This window comes from Microtus ochrogaster, unplaced genomic scaffold, assembly GCF_000317375.1.
Source record: "Microtus ochrogaster isolate Prairie Vole_2 unplaced genomic scaffold, MicOch1.0 UNK81, whole genome shotgun sequence".
NCBI lineage: Eukaryota > Metazoa > Chordata > Mammalia > Rodentia > Cricetidae > Microtus > Microtus ochrogaster.
Window position 1 is genome coordinate 132182 of NW_004949179.1, and position 21511 is coordinate 153692.

The 21511-nt window shown below is 44.3% G+C and overlaps 2 protein-coding genes across 4 annotated transcripts in view; both read right to left on the reverse strand.

Moving 5' to 3' along the window:
- Positions 1 to 6232, reverse strand: part of LOC101999684 (zinc finger protein 709-like) — a 55394-nt gene extending 49162 nt beyond the window's left edge. Inside the window, exon 1 of the mRNA XM_026777739.1 lies at positions 6197 to 6232. Within this exon, the coding sequence (XP_026633540.1) occupies positions 6197 to 6232 (36 nt within the window). The remainder of the gene's footprint in view (positions 1 to 6196) is intronic.
- Positions 6233 to 6722: 490 nt separating this feature from the next.
- LOC101979838 (zinc finger protein 709-like) lies at positions 6723 to 20241 on the reverse strand. 3 transcript variants are annotated; one of them, XM_026777735.1, is made up of 5 exons: positions 20146 to 20241; positions 10162 to 10288; positions 8997 to 9054; positions 7899 to 8197; positions 6723 to 7814 (listed from the first exon to the last, which is right to left on the reverse strand). In XM_026777735.1, exons 1-5 carry the CDS (start codon positions 20146 to 20148, stop codon positions 6742 to 6744), a joined length of 1560 nt encoding a protein of 519 aa, XP_026633536.1. In that variant the 5' UTR covers positions 20149 to 20241; the 3' UTR covers positions 6723 to 6741. The 3 variants fall into 3 exon arrangements, with proteins under 3 accessions (XP_026633536.1, XP_026633534.1, XP_026633535.1); XM_026777733.1 differs by having other exon boundaries at positions 6723 to 8197; XM_026777734.1 differs by lacking the exon at positions 20146 to 20241 and adding an exon at positions 14199 to 14291 and having other exon boundaries at positions 6723 to 8197.
- Between the last annotated feature and the right edge of the window lie 1270 nt (positions 20242 to 21511).

Here is a 21511-nt window from a genome sequence, read left to right on the forward strand (position 1 = left end):
CTGTGAGTTCGAGACCAGCCTGGTCTACAGAGCTAGTTCCAGGACAGGCTCCAAAGCCACAGAGAAACCCTGTCTCGAAAAACAAAACAAAAAAACCCAAAAAAACCAAAAAAAATAAAAAAATAAAAAAAAAATTTTTAAAAAAATAGAAAGGATATTTAAGGCTTTAACTCAATTATTATATACAAGGGAATTTTCTTCAATATGTCCATTAATGATGCCAAAAAACCCTCAAAGGCTTTATTTTTTTTTCTCAAAGGCTTTAATGTTCACTTTGATACTCATTAAATCTATACTCATTAAAGTTTCCCCCATGAGTTTTCCCATACATCTGAAGAGCATCAGTCTGAATTTTCCACTATGTTCCACTCAAAGCATTTCCTTTCAGCAGGAGTTGTGCGTTTTCAGAAAGAATCACCATCTGCCTCATCAGACACTGCGAGATCCTTCAGACATAGGGAATAGATGTGGATAAAGAGGGCTTATCACCTCACTCACCTTCATCCAACTCTCACGTTTGTCCAGTACAGTCTGGATTAAGACCAACAAGACCATACTCTCAGTTTCCAAGAAGTGAATTTATTAAGCATACTTAACAAGTGTGTGTGTATATATATATATATATATATATATATATCAAGAACATTAAAACAATAGGGCTGGTAAAATGGCATAGAGCCTGCCCCCAGTACTGATGGCCTGAATTTGGTTTCCAGGACCCCCATGACCTCTGTCCATTGAGGTACACACACACACACAATTAAAATTTAATAAAAAAGCCAGGTGGAGGGGCTGGAGAAATGGCTCAGAGGTTAAGAGCGCTGCCTGCTCTTCCAAAGGTCCTGAGTTCAATTCCCAGCAACCACATGGTGGCTCACAACTATCTGTAATGAGGTCTGGTGCCCTCTTCTGGCCTGCAGACATACACACAGACAGAATATTGTATACATAATAAATAAATAAATATTTAAAAAAAAAAGCCAGGTGGAGGCAGGCGGATGTTTGTGAGTTCCAGGGTAGGCTAATATACATAAGTTCTATGCCAGCCAGGGCCACGTAACGAAATGAGCCGCTGTCTCAAATAAACCAACAAGAAAAACAGCAAGCAGCAGGAAGAATTAGTAAGTGAAGAGCAAAACATTCTATGAGAAAATAACCACACCCAGAAGACTAGAGCAGCACAGTCAAGAAGCAAGTAGGGGTAAGGGTGGGCAAGGCTGGAGAAATGATTCAAGCTTAAGAGAACTGACTGCTCTGAGTTCAATTTCCAGCACATACATAGCGGCTCACAATAATCTGTCACCCTGTGTATGTAGAATGTATTTTTTTAAAAAAAAAAGAGTCCAGTCGTGACTTTGTTTTTAAGGCAAAACACTTTATAGGACAATTCGTCGACCTGCTTCTATCATTTAAAAAATAATAATAAAATACACAGAGCCAACTGGTGGACGTGTGTGTGTGTGTGTGTGTGTGTGTGTGTGTGTGTGTGTGTGTGTGTGTGTGATGTATTATTTTCAAAAAAAGAAAAAGGGTCCAGCCATCTGGTCGACCCACTGCATCCACCAAAAATGTGGGAGCAGCTGGTCCAGGAAGAAAGAGTACTGGTCTACCCCACTTCTCGGTGCAGGGGAGGGACACGCACCTGCTCTTCTCTGCCTCTCCACACACGCACAGCAGCGCCATGGTACGTAAGGAGGTCAGTGGAGAGAGTGCCCAGTTCCAGGGAATCCAATACCCTCTTCCAGCTTCATGGGTACCAGGCACATATGTGGTACACAGACCTACATACAGGCAAAACGTCAATGTATAAAATAAGAAAGCAAACAAGTGACACTTGGAAAACACAGCAGAAACACAGCAGGGAAGCATCGCTGAGGTTATCAGCATCTGGTATTTATTTCCACTGCAACCTTGAGATGGTTCACCTCCTGTCTGTTCACAAAGGTGACACCAGAGACCTGTCTGTGTAGTCTAGGCTGGACTCAAACTCAGATCTGTCTGCCTCTATCTCCCAAGTGCTGGGATTAAAGGAGTGCACCACCACTGCCCAGAACCACCATGCTTTAAATATCCACAGCTACTGCTGAACAACCTTCTCCTGTCACCACCAGGATAGGAATAGAGAAAGCTTGAGAAAAACATGTTTGAGCCGAGCAGTGGTGGCGCACGCCTTTAATCCCAGCACTCGGGAGGCAGAGGCAGGAGGATCTCTGTGAGTTCGAGACCAGCCTGGTCTACAAGAGCTAGTTCCAGGACAGGCTCCAAAACCACAGAGAAACCCTGTCTCGAAAAACCAAAAAAAAAAAAAAACAAAAAAAAAAAAAAAAAAACGTGTTTGAATTTGAAAAAAGGGAGAGTGTACCCCTCCCAGTCTGCTCTCAACAAACTTAAGCAACATGACAGTTTGTGTCAATGTAACTCATATTACAACAGGCGGTGGTGGTGCACACCTTCAATCCCAGCACTCAGGATGCAGAGGCAAGCAGATCTCTATGAGTTCGAAGTCAGCCTAATCTATCAAGTGAATTCCAGGACAGTCAGACCAGTTACACAGAGAAACCCTGTCTCGAAAAACAAAACAAAAAAACCCAAACACAAACCAATACAACTATGTGAACTTTCTAAGGTCTGAGTGTCCACCTCAGACAAACACAGGCACACGGAAAAGATTTGACACAAGTACAGCTTGATCAACCAATTATTTTAATTAGGGTTACTTACAGGAGCATGGGTGAAGGGTTACTGACAGGAACATGGAAAATCATAGGTAGGTATTCCACTGAAGAAAGGATTCTCCCTTTATCTGCTTTAATATTCAGAGGAGGAGGGAGGTCTTGTGAGATCCTCTTGTCTAAATATCATTAACTGTCTAAAAATACTCAGGTATATGTTGGGCATGGTGGCACACACCTTTAATCCCAGCACTAGTGAGGCAGAGGCACGCAGATCTCTGTGAGTTTGAGGCCAGCCTAGTCTACAGAGTGAGTTCCAGAACAGCAAGAGCTACACAGAGAAATTCTGTCTCAAAAAGTCAAAACAAAAAAAATATATTCAGGGAGAGACAAAGGTCTCCGGATCCCTCCCTGTAGTGAATATTAACTGCCTGTATCATCAGGGAAGGTGCCAGGGCTCCCGTGCCCATCCTTCCACATGGATACGAAAGGCAATATTGTGTGGGCCTCCTACAGGTCATCAAATGTACTGAAATTTCAAGAAGGACAATGGCACGCTCCAAGGGCAGCATTCCAAAGCATGCCATCCCTTCCTCTGGTATCCCCTTTTCCAGAATGTGCCAAGCCTAGAAAAGGGTGATAAATCTCATCAGTAACTATTGCCTACAGCAAAAAGGAGCTTCTCTTTCCAAAAACTGACTGGAGCAACAGTCTACAAGCATTAAACACAGAACCCGATACAGTCATTTCACAGAAATATACCCATTTAGGCAAACACCAATAGCTTTACCACCAGGGCCTATGACTCTCTAGCCATAGCCTGCGGATGGGTCTTAGAGATGTGAATTGACCCCTGCAGCATTTGGCCACTCTCATTAAGTCATGCCACTACAGTCATAGAGCCTATGACATTTATTTCTATATTGTACAAGGAAGATGCATACCACAGCATCAGCATGAATGAGGAAGTCAGAAGACAACTTGCAGGATTTAGTTCTCTTTCCATCACGTGGGTTCTGAGATCTATTTATTTTTTTTTTAATTTATTTATTATTGAGGATTTCTGCCTCCTCCCCGCCACCGCCTCCCATTTCCCTCCCCCTCCCCCGATTAAGTCCCTCTCCCTCCTCAGCTTGAAGAGCCATCAGGGTTCCCTGTGTGTAGGGTTCTGAGATCTAACTCAAGTTTCCAGTCTTGGCAGCAAGCACCTTCACCATCTGGGCCATCTCACCAGCCCTAGTAGGCACATCTTGCTTGCCAATTTTAGTAACATACAGGGTTCGGAGCCTGCACCTCCAGGTCCTCTAAAGCTGGCCAGCAAGGACACTTCCAGCTCAGCTTCAGCTTGTTTTCTCCACATTCAGCAACTAAAGCATGTGGTGTCTTTAGGAACAGTATTAACTCTAGTTCTAGGGACAACGAAGAGCATTGGCAACAGCCAGCACTGTCTAGGGACTTCTGGGACATCTCTTGGAGAAGTAGCCCACCCCACACTGCATCGTCACTGAGGAGTCTATGCTCTGAAAATCTCTGCCCATGCACACAGGGCACTTTCACTCAAGCTCCTCAACTGTTCTTGTCATGCTTAATGTCAGCCATTGGCTGCGAAAGATTTCCCTCACTCTCCTTATTTTGTATCACACGTATCTTACCCAACCATAACATCACAAGAATTTCCCATGTGCCTGCCCTGTGCACATGTATGTGTGCTGCCCTTCTGATCGTCATTCTTTTAGCTCACGCAGATGCTTTTCTAACTCTGTGGAACACTCACAGGCTAGCGTTATGTCAGCGGTGAAGTGAAAGAAACCTATTTACACAGGGGTCTCAGGATCACTGGAGGATCAAACAAGTGCTAGCTGGACTGGGAGTCAGGAAGAGTTAAGAGGGCAATAAACAGATATTAAAAAGATCCATGAAGATTCTGTACCAAGTGTTTCCTCAGTGTTGACCTGAGGACACAGCACAGCGGAGAGGGCATGCGTGAAGCCTGGGACACCAGATGGGGTGACTCATGCATGCAACCCCAGGATTTAGAAAGAGGAGGCAGGAGGATCAGGACTTCCAAGATTATCCTCAGCTATATAGTGAATTTGAGGCCAGTCTGGGCTACCTAGAAACTTGCCTCAAGAAAAAAAAAATCAGTACTGGATACAGTGTTGTAGATGGGAGGTGCACCCTCCCCTGAACCATCATTCTTCATGAGCCATCTGCACCCTCATCCTGCATGCAGCCTTGGTGGGGAAAGAGCTGGTTCTTGTTCTCTCACTGGTGTAGGAGCCCAGGGGAAACCCAGACATGCTCACCTGCTGTATTCCTGTGGACTCCCTGGGACTGACAGCCTCTAGGCCCATGTTGTAGCACACTGCTGCCTCTTCAGCGGACGCCCCTAGCTGCTGAGAGGGCCCTGAGCTGAACAAACAGGCTACGCACAAGCATGCTTTTCTGCAGGAGAGCACACAACTTATTCTGGGGAAACAACTCCAGCAAAAGCTTGGACTTTTCAGCTGCAGTGCTTTATCAAATCTTTCTTCATTGTGTTTTTTTCTCAAGCTGTACAGCCTTCCAAAAAAAGAGTATTTACTGATTATCACAACTCCTTTTACTGGGCCATTGTGCTCGGACTCTTCTGTAGTAAAGGTCAGGACGGAGGGGAACATTATCACCACTTCTACATCTCCCCTCACTGGTCAAAACTTCATATAGGCTTCACATTTTAGGGTCCCAAAGGGACTACTCAGCAGACAGAACTTTCCATTTGTTCCCCTTCTGCCATCTCCAGATGTAAAAACTGGAAGCCGGCGTTTGCTCCCATCCTCACTCCCACCCTCCTTCCTTAGTTTCCCTGCCAATCTGAAGGCCAATACAGTGGACAGCATCTGCATATCTTTTCCTCAAACAATCCCTCCATCAAAGGGCAAGTTCATGCTAGTAGACAGCGAAGGCTTATTTGCATGTCTTCTTACCCAATGAAGGGCCGCGCACCTGATGCCTACTTAATTCTGTTCCGTCTGTGCTACTTACAGGAACTGTAATACACTCTGAACTTGACAGCTGTGGGAGGCAGGGGAAGGCTCATGTGGCAAAGCTCATCTGTCACAGAAGGGGGGCACTCCATACTAGAGGAGCTGCACAGTACAAACAACGCAACTGGTACTGCAACAAGGCGGCACACTGTTCCATGGCGTACTGAAAAGATAGCCACTTCATAATCAACTGCAGACGATCCGCCCTGCTCAAGGCCATGTCTCATCACCCACAGCAGAGAAAGGCAAGTGCTCCTCTCAAACTCATCTTTGGTTCCATTGAGCTCCACATTTGGGTGCCAAGTATTGTGTGAACATTTTCTGGACACATGTTGAACAAGCAAGGGCACTGAGGATAGAAACAAAGCAATGATTCCATCCAAGTGCAACCTTGGGGAACCACTGAATCTAATTGGGCTTATTGAACACAGGCAACTTACAGGTAGCTACACTACCAACAAAAAATGCCTGTCCCTCTCCAAGCAAACAAAAACTTACCATACTTTTTACATGTATAAGGCCTTGTCCCACCATCAATCATTATACACCTTTGAAAGGAACTGTGAGCTTGAAGGTGTCAGCTGCGCTCTTGCTCACAGAACTGTTTCCAGTAGTCCATTCACAGAATCTATGGGAGCAATGACATCTAAACATCATGCGGTTTCTTTCCCTCCAGTAAGAGTCTTTCATGTTAACAAAGGGACCTGCATCTCCTGAAGGCTCCAGCACGCTGCCAACACTCACGGCATTTTGCATTTTAAGTTCTTTCATGTGTCTGAAGCAAACAGGGATAAAAGACTGACCATATCGTTTCCATTCATAAGGCATTTTCCCCGCATGAATTAGTTTGTTTCTGTGAAAGGACTTACCACATACTGCACATTTGTAGAAACTATACCTACAATGAATCCCTTAGTACATTTAAAGTCTAAACCATATCGTTTATGTGGATAAGGTTTATCACGTGACATCTTCAGTTCTTACATGTGTTTTAAGTGGCTAAGGATAAACATTTTAACACACTGTTCACATCATAGTGTTTTTCACCAGTATGAGTTATCTGATGTATTTGGAGGAAACAGCGATAAAGGAATTAGATACGGCTGACATTCATAGGGGTTTTCCACAGCGTGAATAGATTTATGTCTCTGAAAGGAACTGTGACGGCTGAAGGCTTTCCCACATTGCTTGCATTCATAAGGTTTTTCTCCTGTGTGTGTTCTTTCATGTAATCGAAGGTAACTGTACCGTATAAAGGCTTTATCACATTGTTTACATTCATAGGGTTTCTCTCCACTATGAATTCTTCCGTGCAACCGAAGGGAAGAGTGATGTCTAAAGGCTTTTCCGCATTCTTTACATTTATAAGGTTTCTCTCCGGTGTGAGTTATCTCATGTAATCGAAGGGAAGTGTGACGAGTAAAGGCTTTCCCACACTGTGGACACTCATAGGGCTTTTCTCCCGTGTGAGTTCTCTCGTGCAGTCGAAGGGAAGAGTGATGTCTAAAGGCTGTACCACATTGTTTACATTCATAGGGCTTTTCACCAGTGTGGGTTCTTTCATGCATTTGAAGTAAAGAGGGGTAGAGGAATGACTTGCCACAGTCTTTACATTTATATGGTCTCTCACTAGTGTGAGTTCTTTCGTGCATCTGAAGTAAAGATGGGTAAATGAAGAGCCTACTACATTGTTTACATTCATAGAATGTTTCTCCACCATGAATAATTTTATGTCTATGATAGGAAGTTTGACATCTGAAGGCTTTCCCACACTGCTTACACTCATAGGGTTTCTCTCCAGTATGAGTCCTTTCGTGTAATCGAAGGTAACTGTGACATGTAAAGGCTTTCCCACACTGCTGGCACTCATAGGGCTTCTCACCAGTATGGATTCTTTCGTGTAATTGAAGGGCACTGTGACATCTAAAGGCTTTCGCACACTGGTTACATTTATAGGGTCTTTCTCCTGTGTGAATTCTCTCATGCCTCTGAAGTGAAGTGGAGGAACTCAGAGCTTTCCCACACTGGTTACATTTATAGGGTCTTTCTCCTGTGTGAATTCTCTCATGCCTTTGAAGGGAACTGGAAGAACTCAGAGCTTTCCCACACTGGTTACATTTATAGGGTCTTTCTCCTGTGTGAATTCTCTCATGCCTTTGAAGGGAACTGGAAGAACTCAGAGCTTTCCCACACTGGTTACACTCATAGCATTTCCTTACAATGGGAGTTCCTCCGTGTGTGTAAAGTGAGCTAGGATAAACTGAAGGCTTTCCACATTCCTTGTAGTCACAGAAGTTTTCTCCACTCTGAGTTTGGTGATACATTCCAAATGTACTTGTAAAACCAAGGGATTTTAAACATACCTCACATTCACAAGGTCCATTCACAGCGTGAGCACCCACATACGTTTGAATATTTGTGAGGGAACTGGAATCGTAGGGCTTGCTTGCATAGTCCTCGTGCTCATATGGAGTGTATTCAGAGAGAGATATGATGTGTCTGTTAAAGGATGAACGACACATGAAAACCTCTTCACAGACACGACAGTCAATAGGGAGCAGGACACTCAAATTGAGGTCTGGTACAAGGATTTAGGTTTTTGACACCCTGCCCACCCTCTTTACTCTCTAATCTACAACTTCTATGAAACATGACACGCAGCCAGGCTTGGAGGTGCATGTCTTCAATCCCTCAGGAGGCAGTGGGTCTCTGGGAGCTAGAGGCCAGGCTGATTAACATAATGAGGTCCAGGCCAGCCAGAGTTACACAGTGATACCTGTCTCAAAAAACAAGATGCTGGGTGGTGGTGGTGCACACCTTTAATCCCAGTACTCAGAAGGTGGAGGCAGATAGATCTCTGTGAGTTTGAGACAAGCCTGGTCTACAGAGACAATTCCAGGACAGCCAGGACTACACAGAGAGACTCTGTCTTAAAAATACAAAGCAAAACAAAAAGACAACCAAATTAGTTTCTACTGACTGCTTATTATTAAGGTTCAGGTCAACACTGTTTCCACTGCACCCTTTCTGCCGGATGGAATGCTGGTGTGAACCTGAACAACTGGTGGCTCCCGACAACAGGCCTCCCGAGAGCTATCCCAAACAGTGACATTCACTGGCACTGCATCCAAGGGGTTACGCTGCAAAGACTGAGTAGCATTCTCACACTGAAGTATTTTTGATGAGAAGTTTCTAATGATGGATAAATTAAAAGTGATTTCTTTGTGATTTAATTAAATTTATAAGGCATGTTAAAATTTCTATAAGACATTTGATTCCACTTATACATGCAAATTACCTGTCATATCTTCCAAAATTTTTGCAATCTTCAATATTCTGTTCTTCCCATATATAGCCTAAAATATAGTACCAAAAATTTAAGATAAATTATTAGAAATTAATGAAAACAAAGCTGGAGGTGGTGGCAAATGCTTTTAACCTAGGCACTCAGAAGGCAGAGGCAGGTGGTCTCTGTGAGTTCAAGGCCAAACTCATCTACATGGTGAAACCCTACTTTGAAAAAAAAGGTCAGAAATTTCTAAAAACCAGAAGATGGAAATAAAGCTCCCTGGTTAAGAATACTTACCTTTCTTGCAAGAACACAACTTTGGTTCCCATTTCCCACACTGGGCAGCACACAACCCCTACTGCAACTCCAGCTCCAGAGGAATCCCAAGTCTCTTCCCTCCGGGGCTCCTGCACTCACACACATGTACATCCCCTCAAGGCCCCCACACATATATTCTTCATCATCATCATCAGATTTTCACACACGCACACCTGTCAAGGCCCCCACACATATATTCTTCATCATCATCATCAGATTTTCACACACGCACACCTGTCAAGGCCCCCACACATATATTCTTCATCATCATCATCATATTTTCAAGACAGGATTTCTCAGTAGCTATGGAGCCAGTCCCGGAACTCACTCTAGACCAGGCTAGCCTTAAACTCACAAAGATCCTCCTACCTCTGCCTCCCACGTTCTGGGATTAAAGGTGTGTGCCACCACAGCTTGGCAACAATTTTTTTTAAGAAGATGATAAAAGAAGCGTTGGTGATATGGCTCAGGGGTTAAGAGTGCTTACTGTGTCAGGCAGTGGTGTTGCACGTCTTTAATCCCAGCACTTGGGAGGCAGAGGCAGACGGATCTCTGTGAGTTCAACGCCAGCCTGGTCTATAAGAGCTAGTTCCAGGACAGGCTCCAAAGCTACAGAGAAACCCTGTCTCAAAAAACAAAAAACAAAAAACAAAAAAAAAAAAAAAAGACACCTCGGGAACTGGCTCAGCCCCTCCATCAGGCTTTAGCTTCTTGAGCCATCTAACCCATCTAACCTGCTACTATTCTGTCACTTATTCACCAAATTCTTCCCTTTCTATACCCAAATCACACAAGACCATTTCTAAGAGGGAAACACTTGCTCTCTAACTTAGCTAAGGAAAAGCACAAGTCTCACCTACGGCAGCGAGGTTCCTGCAGGTCTCCAGCATCACATCTCTGTATAGACTCTTCTGGGAAGGATCCAGCAAAGCCCACTCTTCCTGGGTGAAGTGCACAGCCACGTCCTCAAAGCTCACCAGGTCCTAAAACATCCCACATATATGTATAAAAGAACTGATGGCGTGGGGGTGAGCGGATGAGAGATGGTTCCATGGTTAAAAGCACTGACTGCTCTTCCAGAATACCCGAATTCAATTCCCTGCACCCACATGGCAGCTCCCAACTGTCTGTAACTCTAGGATCTGATACAATCATAAAGATAAACATGCAGGCAAAACACCATATACAGAAAATAAAAATTAATTTTTTAATAAAACAGCTGACAGGACTGTGAATGTGATACTCAACTGATAAAAGTGTTCACGTATGTTTGCAATCTCCACATGTACCTCAAAACAGAGGAGCTCTAATGCAAACCCTGAACAGCTGTGAACAGCAATATTCAAGTAGAAACCCTCCTCTCGTTGAGTGGCCTGGGAATTAGAGTGCAGGTCAGCCTAAGTCAATGCTCACTCATAGAAAGTCCCCCACTCAGAACAGAGCTGTCTGTCTTCAGACATCTATGTGTAGAGTTTAAGGTTTGCTGGGTGGACAGAACAGGATAATGGGGAGAGCTCATGAACACAAAAAATGAGAATAAACCACTCAGCACAATGACTTATAAGAATAGTATGGCAATTCAGAACCATTTTCCTTACAAACTCAGAAAAGCCAACGACAATGGACAAGGGTGTGACGAGCTTCCTTGGTGAGCACTAGTCACAAATGCTGTCACCACTTAAATGGGGAAATGAGCCCATCCTATGTGCTAACAGAAAAAGAAATCATTAAGACTCCAGCGTACAGGTTACTCCAGTCCAAATGTTAGGGGAGAGAACAGTCTCTCATGCCTGGGTGGAGATCTAACACTCCAGCTCAGCCGATTCCATCACTCTGACAAAGGGAGGCCCCTAGGAAGGCAGGCTCGCTATGCTAAAGAGACAGCTGCAGCCATTCGTTTTTCAGTGAGTTACTTTCTTTCCCTTTCCAGAATCCCTGGCCCACCACAATCACATAGGGTTAAGTCTGCCCGGCTTTTCTCAGAAAAGCATATTTTCCCTCCTTTCTCTTTTGTGTTGGTTGGTCGGTTGGTCAGTCGGTCGGTCACTTGGCTTTTCGAGACAGGCTTTCTCTGTGTAATAGTCCTTCTCTGTTTAATAGTCTTGGTTACACAGGAACTCACTCTGTAGACCAGGCTACATCAAACTCACAGAGATCGGCCCGCCCCTGCCTCCCAGGTGCTGGGATTAAAGGCGTGGCCACCACCGCCCGGCTCTATCTCTTTTCTAAGCATACTTTAACTCTTTGTCCTCCACCCCAATATTTTGTGTTCCCTCAACTCCTTCTCTAAAGCCCCCCCCCCCCACAATACTGCTTGTTGGCTATGCATCTCCCTCCATACCTCCAGGGCTTCCCCCTTCGCCTCCAGGAAGCTCACCTGCCCTGCAGTTACTCCTTTAAACACTGATAAAATTGGCCTTGTGCTTCTGTGAGTGCATTCTGAAATTCTTTTTTTTTTTTTGTTTTGTTTTTCGAGACAGGGTTTCTCTGTGGCTTTGGAGCCTGTCCTGGAACTAGCTCTGTAGACCAGGCTGGTTTCGAACTCACAGAGATCCGCCTGCCTCTGCCTCCCGAGTGCTGGGATTAAAGGCGTGCGCCACCACCGCCCGGCTCTGAAATTCTTTTATTAATGAGACAAAGAACCCCCAAAGGGGATCCCAATTTCCCCTGTATCACAAATTAAATCAACTAATATAAATACTAGATGATCAATATTTATTTATTTTTAGATGATCAATATTTAAAGATCTCAGCCGGGCGATGGTGGTGCACGCCTTTAATCCCAGCACTCAGGAGGCAGAGGCAAGCGGATCTCTGTGAGTTCGAGACCAGCCTGGTCTACAGAGCTAGTTCCAGGACAGGCTCCAAAGCCACAGAGAAACCCTGTCTCGAAAAATATATATATGTATTTAAAGTTCTCAACTTTTCGCATGAAAGCGAACACCTTTAATACCAGCACTCAAGAGGAAAAGGTTGGCGGATCTCTGTGAGCTAAAGTCCAGCCTAGTAGTTGGCGGATCTCTGTGAGCTGAAGTCCAGCCTAGTCCACATAGGGAGTTCCAGGCCTCCTTCAAAATAAAGATATAGGGACTGACGAGATGGCTCAGTGTTTAAGAGTGCTTGTTGATTTTGCAGAAGATCCAGGTTCGATTCCCAGGACCCACATGGCAGCCCACACCCATCTGTGACCCCAGTTCCAAAGATCCAATACCTCTTCTTATTTACCTCTGCAGGCAGGAAACACACATGTTGTGAACATATATACGTGTAGGAAAAACACTCATACACACACATAAAAATACTAAAGTAAATAAATCTAAAGAAAAAAACAAAAATAAGTTGTTGAAGAATATTATTTTCAGGTGACTTTTGTTTACGCTACATTTGTTTAACTCTGTGACGGTGTGTGTGGAGGCCCAAAATGTGAACCTATTTCCAGCTTGTCGGAAGGTCAGAGTTCAGCTTGTTCATCGTTGTTGACAAGTGCGGCTACACAGCCTGACCTCGGGTGTGGTTACTTGGTCTTTTTGACATTAGGATGATGGCCCATATAGGTAGATCCACTCCACCCTGACCAATGGTCAGAAATTCAAGCATACTTTTGCTCCTTCTTTTGAAATAGGAGGTTTGACCTAGGGAGTGGCTGCCTTCAGGATACTTGGTCTCGGGTGGGTTCACAACAGAATGCTAATGACTTGATGGTTCAAAGTATGAAGCAAACAACTGCTCTAGTTGTCCTTTCGCTTCTTCCCCATTGTACTGGATATAAAAGCGTATGGAAAATTCAATACAGGCAGTCTTCCCTGGAACTCCCTCCCCGTACTATCCTGTGTTTTCTGTTTCATCATTTTCACTCGAGTCTTCGTACCCTTTACTCGTCTAACCCTCATGCCCTGGTAAGTTGTATACTTGTCAAAGCATGGTCCTCACACTGCTTACTGTGCCGGTCTAAAACACCAGATGGTCCTAATAAAGAAATGAACAGCCAATAGCAAGGACAGGAGGGCTAGCAGGCAGAGACTATAAATAAGAGAAACATGAGCAGAAGAGAACAAGGGGAGGAGAACATCTCGGGCCAGACACCCAGCAGGCTCAGAGTAAGACGGGAAGGTATACAAAAACAGAGAAAGATAAAAAAGCCCAGAGGCTTTTTTAAGAAAAGTTCACAAGAAACAAGCCAAGGTGAGGCAATCATAACTAAGAGTAAGCCTCTGTGTGTGACTTATTTGGGAGCTGAGTGGCAGGCCCCCCAAAAAGCCAAAAGAGTAAAACACCCACAACAATAAATAACTGGGCGATGGTGGTGGCGCACGCCTTTAATCCCAGCATTTGGGAAGCAGTGGCAGGTGGATCTCTGTGAGTTTGAGGCCAGCCTGGTCTACAAATTAAGTTCCAGGACAGGCTCTAAAACTACAGTGAAACCCTGTCTCAAAAAGCCAAAAAGAATAAATAAATCTCAAAGTAATTTAATAATTTAATTACACTCTTCAGGTCTTGCCTCCAAGATGACCAAAAAAGAAAGACTCACCATAGTAAAAAAGGGGCCAGCTAGGCCCAGGGAGTACCCAAGGACAAGGGCAGTAAGAAGTTCATCGTTCCAAACACAGTAGAGGCCTCTGCCATCAGTATCATCGACGCTTATGAGTATGCTACACCTATGCTAAGCTGCACTACTGTATGAGGAGTGCCACTCAAAGTAAGGTGGTCAAGAATTGATCATGGAAACCCTGATTGCTCTTTGGGCTGAGGAGGGAGGGGGACTTGATTGGGGGAGGGGGAGGGAAATGGGAGGCAGTGGCGGGGAAGAGACGGAAATCTTTAATAAATAAATAAATAAAAATAAATTAAAAAAAAAATAATTGATCATGGAGGCTGGAAAAAACAAACACTCACCATGACTTAGATCCACTGGTGTTGCCCTCTGATCACTAAGAAAGTCCACGTAAGCCGGGCGGTGGTGGCGCACGCCTTTAATCCCAGAACTTGGGAGACAGAGACAGGCGGATCTCTGTGAGTTCGAGACCAACCTGGTCTACAAGAGCTAGTTCCAGGACAGGCTCCAAAGCCACAGAGAAACCCTGTCTCGAAAAACAAAAAAACAAAAAACAAAAAAAAGAAAGTCCACGTAAAGAGCTGGCTTCATGAAGACAGACAGATTAAAAAAAAACCACATGGGGAACAATAAAATAAAATGGAAATTATACTTTATAGAGTAAATAAAATTACATGGAGCATGGCAGCACAAGTCTTTGATCTCAGGACTCTGCAGGCAAAGGCAAGTGGATCGCTTTGAGTTTGAGGCCATCAGAGTGTAACATATTGAGTTCTAAGTCGATCAGAGCTGCAGAGTAAGACCCTTTCTCAGAACAAGTGTGCGGGGAGGGGTAATTACATTCATTTATTTAGGGGGTGAATGTGGAGTTCAGAGAAAGGCTTACAAGATTGGGTTTTCTTCTCCCATGTGCGGGTCAGAGGATGAACACAGGCTTAGCCCCAGGATCCTTACCCACTGAGGCATCTCATTAGCCCTGAGCGGAACGTTTCAATTTTAATTAAGTAATGCTAGAGCATGATAGAATTAAGAGAAGGATGGTCTATCTTTTTAAGGAAAACTCAATGTAGCAGAAGTAGTCCATAAATCTCACAGGCTTTTTTGTAGTCAACCAAACTTATATTTCTAATCTGACAAGGACTAACAGCTGTTTAGTAAATGTCAGAGTCTTGCCTAATAGTTATAGGAACAACAGTGCATGTCTTACCTAAAATAGTTCAAGAACATACAAACTATAAAATTGACACAAAAGGCAAATTTTTAAAAATATCCTCTCTTAGGAACTGAGGTCTTCAAAAGCACACACATATCAAGGCATGTTAAAAAGACACTTTCAGAAAACATCTGAAAAGGCTCTCATCTTGAGCCCCAATTTCTCTCAAAGCTGGATTAGCAGAAAATATGCGTGCCACAGAAAGACAAAGACTGGCTGCGTTAAAAGACGGTCCCTAACTCGGCCGTCCACAAATCTGTTCACATGCGCCTTTTCCGGTCTTGCTTCTTAACTCTTGACACTCAAAGAAATCTGTGAAAAACAACAACTGAATACAAAGTGCACTCGGAGGCAGATTGCCAACACACAGGCAATAGTTCTGGTAACAAAAACTTTGGTAACACTAAACAAATGGCAAACTGAGGCCTCAACAAAGGGACAGCAAACCCTGGAGAACACAGAAACTGACTTCCAGGGATATTTATTGCAACAATCATAGTGACAAGGTCTCACTCACTATGTAGCAGTAGTTGGACTGAAACTATATAGATCATGCTGGCCTCAATCTTATGGTATCTACCTACCTTTGCCTCCCCGGTGCTAGGACAAAAATTGTGCCGCCATGACTAGTCTCAAATGCTCGGGCCGTGTGTGTGTGTGTGTGTGTGTGTGTGTGTGTGTGTGTGTGTGTGCATGTTTTTTGAGGATTTTATTTTTAGCAAACAGTGATACAATGAGATGATGTCATAACATTTTTAAAGATTTTATTGTTTTTAAGATTTATTCATTATATAGACAATATTCCTCCTGGCTATACACCTCCATGCCAGAAGAGGGCACCAGATCTCATTACAGATGGTTGCAAGCTGCCATGTGGTTGCTGGGAATTGAACTGAGAACCTTAGGAAGAGCAGCCAGTTCTCTTAACCTCTGAGCCATCTCTCAAGCCCCAAGATTTTATTTTTATATTTATTCATGTGTATGTTTAAGTGTCTCTATGTATGTATCACATGTGTTCCAGACCATGGAGGTCAGAACGACTCAGATCCTTCAGTGCTAGAGTTACTAAAAGCTGAACCACCCACCAGCTGGTGGCGACCTGGTCACACACATGGGCCTATGGGGAGGGGGGGCACCATAATCACACAGAAAGGACAAATGCTGCAATCCCATGGTCAAACGTTTCTAATTTAGATGAAATAAAATTTTTAGAAATGAAAAAGATATCAAGAGACACACAAAGAAAGATAACAGTTTCAGGGGGCATGGATTATCAAAAAAAACCCTGAAACTTAAAACAGTGATAGAAAGTGGTGGTGCGCATCTTTAATTTCAGCACACAGAAAGCAGAGGCAGGTGGAGCTCTGAGTTCAAGGATAGCCTGATCTACACATTGAGATCCTGTCTTTAAATAATTTAAAACTATGACATTAATATTATCCTACACAGACAGTAAGTTGAAAAAACAAAACCAACTATAAACAGATGGAAAATTTCTTTTTTCTTTCTTTTTTTTTTTTTTTTTTTTTTTTTTGAGACAGGGTTTCTATATACCTTTGGAGCCTGTCCTGGAACTCGCTCTGTGGACCAGGCTGGTCTCACACTCATAGAGATCTGCCTGCATCTACCTCCTGAAACTTAGGATGAAAGGTGTGTGCCGCCACTGCCGCCACCCAGCTTAAACTGTATTTCTAAGGTAGCACACAGCCAGGTATGGTAGCGCACATCTGTGATCTCACAAATGGGTTCCAGAGTGCAGGTGGTATTAATGCCGTGACCTCCCGGCCAGTCCAGGACAGAAGCGATGAGAGCTAGAGCGGTGGCTCAGCATTTAAGACCATGTATCGTTTGCTTTTAAATTTATTTTATTGAGTTAAGCATTGTTCTCTGCTCCTCTCCCATTCTCTCCCATGGTCTCCACGCTCCCAATTTATTCAGGAGATCTTGTCTTTTTCTGCTTCCCAAAGAGCAGCAGAGTTGATCCCAGTGCCCACCCCAGGGAGCTCATAGCAACATATAACCCCAGTTCCAGGGCGCCTGACACTCCTCTGACCTCCTTAGACACATACACACAAATAAACAATAACAAAAAATATTTTAATTGAAGCTGAGTAAACGTTGAGTACTAAACCATATGCTTGAATGCACAAAGCCTGAACTCAACCCCTGGCACCCAAAAAGGAAAAAAAAAATTCTAAATTTAATGTATTACACTATCAACAAGAGAAGTATAAAATATGATTATGTCAATAATTGGAAAAATACATGGCAAGAGGAGTGGAGAGATGGCTCAGAAGAGCATTTGTTGCTCTTGCAGAGAACCCACTTGGCACCTTATGATCAACAATAACTCCAATTTCATGGGGTCTAACATGCCCTCTGGCCATAGGTACCAAGTACACACACTTACATGCAGGCAAAACACTCATATACATGAAATAAATCTTTTAAAAAGAAACTAGTCCTTTTTAAAGTGCATTCGAGGCCAGCCTGGTCTACAAGAGCTACTTTCAGGACAGGCTCCAAAGCTACAGTGAAACCATGTCTTGAAAAACCAAAATAAATAAATAAATAAAATGGGATGAGGGCCAGAAATGGTGGAGCACACCTTTAATCCCAGTACCTGGGGAGGCAGGGGCAGACAGAGCTCTAAGAATTTGAAGTCAGCCTGTCTACACAGTAAGTTTCAGGCTACCCAAAGCTACGTAGTAAAACCTTGCCTCATTGCCTCAAAGAAAGTAAGAGCATTAAAAAATATATACTGTTTTGTTTTTTAAGACAGGGCTTCTGTGTGTGACCCTGGCTGTCCTGAAACCCACCCTGTAGACCAGGCTGACCTCTAACTCAGAGATCCGTCTGCCTCTGCCTCCTGTGCAGAATTAAAGCTGTGCACCACCACCACCAGCTATCCAAGGATGGGTTTCTTTTAAAAAGTAAAAAAAATGTACACACAGGCCTGCACACATGCAAGGGATGAAGGGTGCATTGACAAGGAAAAAAGAAACTGTCTTTCTTCACAATAAATTCTAAGAATCAACAAAAACTCATGAAACTATATGACTAAAACCAGTAACTATAAGAAAACATGAGCTGTTTAATGTTAAACACAATGTCTGCCAGTGTCCTTTCCAGTGTCCTATGTAACAGCAGGGAACTGATGAACAGTGAAATCACACCCGCTACGGCAGCACAGATGAAAGGAGACACAGTTATACATGAATTTAATATTCCTTTAGACAAGAACTACGTTTTTTAAAAAAAAGATTTTTAATTTTTCTTTAAACAATCAAAAAAGTTTTAAGGGCAAAGAGGAAGTCTAAGTTTTAGATACATACCAAAAGAGGCAGTACACCTCTCTGGCTGAGAGAAAACTTACTTTATTTTTAGATTTATTATTTTATGCACATTAGTGTTCTGTCTGCATATATGTATGTATACCGTGTGGATGCCTGGTGCCTGTGGATCCAGAGGAGGCCTGGATCCCAAGACTAGTTACAGAAGATTGTAAGCTGCCATGTGGGTGCTGGGAATTGAACCTGTGTCCTCTGTAAGAGCAACAAGCGCTCCTAACTGCTAAGGCAACTCTCCAGCCCCTCGGAGGCCAGCAGAGGACATTGGATGTTCTGGGACTGGAGTTACAGGCAGTTGCGAGCCACTTGAGGTAGGTCCTTTATAAGTGCAAAATGACTTTTTTTCTTTTGGTTTTCAGAGACAGGGTTTCTCTGTTTCTCTGTGTGGCTTAGAAGCCTGTCCTGGAACTTTGCACACCAAGCTGGCCTCTAACTCAGAGATCCACCTGCCTCAGCCTCCTGAGTGCTGGGATTAAAGGTGGGAGCCACCACTGCCCAGAGAACAATACTGTCTTAAGCACTGAGCTATCAGCACAGGCCATCCACTCATCTCTTTGAGAGAGGGTGTCACTACAGAGCCCTGGCTGACCTGAAATTCCCTAGCTGTGTAAACCAAGCTATCCTCAATCTGCCTGCCTCTTCCTTCCAAATCCTGGAATTAACGGTTGACCAACCCATCCAGCAAGGACTACAGGTATTTAATCCAAAAATAGCAATATACTCCATGCTTAAGAAACAGAAAGCTTCAGTACTAAAATGTCAGGTTTCCTCAATCCACACTATAAATTCAATAATGGCAATAAAAATCCTAACTTACTTAAAACTAATAAACTAATTCTGAATTTTATAGGGAGAGGGGGAAAAACTCAAAATGGTACACACAATTTCGGTGGAACAGCACACAGACCTACAGTTACACTACCAATTAAGTTAAGACTATATGCTGGGTGGTCGTGGCACACGCCTTTAAGCCCAGCACTCGGGAGACTGAGGCATGTGAATCTCTGTGAGTTCAACGCCAGCCTGGTCTACAAGAGCTAGTTCCAGGATAGGCTCCAAAGCTACAGAGAAACCTGTCTCGAAAAACCAAAGGGGGGAAAAAAAGAAAGAAAGAAATCCCGGGGAGGGGGGGAAATCACAAAAAGTATAACCTTTTCTTTTGACCAAGGGAAACTCAACGAGATGGACAGTGGTAAAATGTATTGGCAGAACCAATGCGTTTACACACAAAGAAATTAACCAGACAAACTTTTAATAATGGGGCAGTCAGAGGATCTAGGTTCAATTCCCAGTACAACTGTCTGCGACTACAGTTCCAGGAGATCCGACACCCTCAGATATACATACCGGCAAAACACCAATGCACATAAAATAAAAGCAATTTTTAAAAGATTAACGTTTCAAAATATTAACTCAAGTTGAATGCTTGACCTAAATGTTAAACGCAAAATTCAGAACTTCTATAAAATAACAGGAACTAGACGACCTAGAGTTTCACAGCTTTTTGATGAGACACCCAAAGTAGGACCAAGCCGCCAGCACCACACAGTACAGCGAGGGCCTCCGGTGTAGGGCGGGGCTCCCGCTGCGATGCTCTGCGCAGGCGCGGCCCGCGGGCCGAGGATACCGGGCCCGGCGCCACAAAACACAAGACAGCGCTGCCGGCCCCGCCCGAGCCCCGGGGAGGATGCAGCACAGCCGGCTGGGACGGCCGCCCTCGCTCACCATGGCGCGGCTTCCCGAGTCGCCCGAGGCTCCTCACAGCTCCCGGCGGCGGGGCTCGCGATGCCGCACAGCATACGCTCGGCCGCGGCGCCAAGCCCACAGTATGGCGGCCGATAGGAGCCCGCCTCTCGCTGCCCGTCGGCGCTCCTGATTAGACGGGTCGCTCCCAGGCCCTGATTGGCTAGCAAGGCCTGAGTGACACCAGCTCCGAAGCATAGGACTCAAATGACAGCCATAGCCCCGCCCTCCTATGCCAGGCTTCCAAGCCTGAGCTGACCTGGCCGAGGTCAGGGGAGAGCTGCGTTTAAAGCAGACCTTCCTCCTCCCTGGTAATGCTGTTCACATAGCATGTCTAATAATTCCTCCTGGGCACCAAGTCGCCATTCTGCACACTCTACTACGCACCGAATGTTCGTTGCAGTAACCCTGCTGCCTCACAACTAGAAAGACCACACACACACACACACACACACACACACACACACACACACACACACACACACGAAACAGGACCTGAGATTCTCCAAGGAGCAGGAACAGTAGGTTAACATAAGTATTCATTTTCTCTATTTTCATAGCACATGTGTTCTTCCAAACTAATCTAGTTAAGATCTGTCCTCCTTTTATCCCGCCCCCATCGATCCCATCCCTGCCTTTACAAAAATTCCAATTTAAACAAAACAACAAAACAAGAAATTGAAGTCATGGACCAAGGAAATGTCTTAGTAGGTTAAGCCTGAACATGGAGAAAACCAACTCCGGGGAAGCTGTCCTCTGACCTCCAAGAGTATGTCCTACATATACACATAGTCACTATATAATTACAAATTTTATTTATTGGTTTTGTTTTTATTTTTCGTTTTGTTGGTATGTTCCAGGCAGGGTTTCTTTGTGTAACAACCCTGGCTGTAATGGAACTCACTTTGTAGACCAGGCTAGACTCGAACTCAGAGATCTGCCTGCCTCTACATCCCGTATGAGCCACCACCACCCTGCTTATTTATTGGTTTTTCCAGACAGGGTTTCTTTGTGTAGCTGTCCTGGAGCTCGCTCTGTAGACCTGGCTGCCTTTGAACTACAAAATCTGCCTGCCTCTGTCTCCCAAGTGCTGGGATTAAAGGTGTGCACCCGTTCTTTTTCTAAAGAAGAGAAAAAAGCCAGGCAGTGTTGGCCTGTGCCTTTAATCCCAGCACTCGAGATGCAGAGACAGTCTAATCTCCGAGTTAGAGGCCAGCTTGTTCTACAGAGTGAGCTCCAGGACAGCCAGGGTTACACAGAGAAGCCCTGTTTCAGAGAGAGAGAGAGACAGAGACAGAGACAGAGACAGAGAGGGAGGGAAGGAGGGAGGGAGGGAGGGAGGGAGGGA

Excerpts from the sequence above, each read along its gene's own strand:
- LOC101979838 (XM_026777733.1), bottom strand. Across the intron at positions 9,055-10,161 it reads CAGGAACCTCGCTGCCGTAG|GCTATATATGGGAAGAACAG; the intron begins GTGAGACTTGTG and ends ACTATATTTTAG. Across the intron at positions 8,198-8,996 it reads AATTTTGGAAGATATGACAG|ACACATCATATCTCTCTCTG; the intron begins GTAATTTGCATG and ends ATCCTTTAACAG.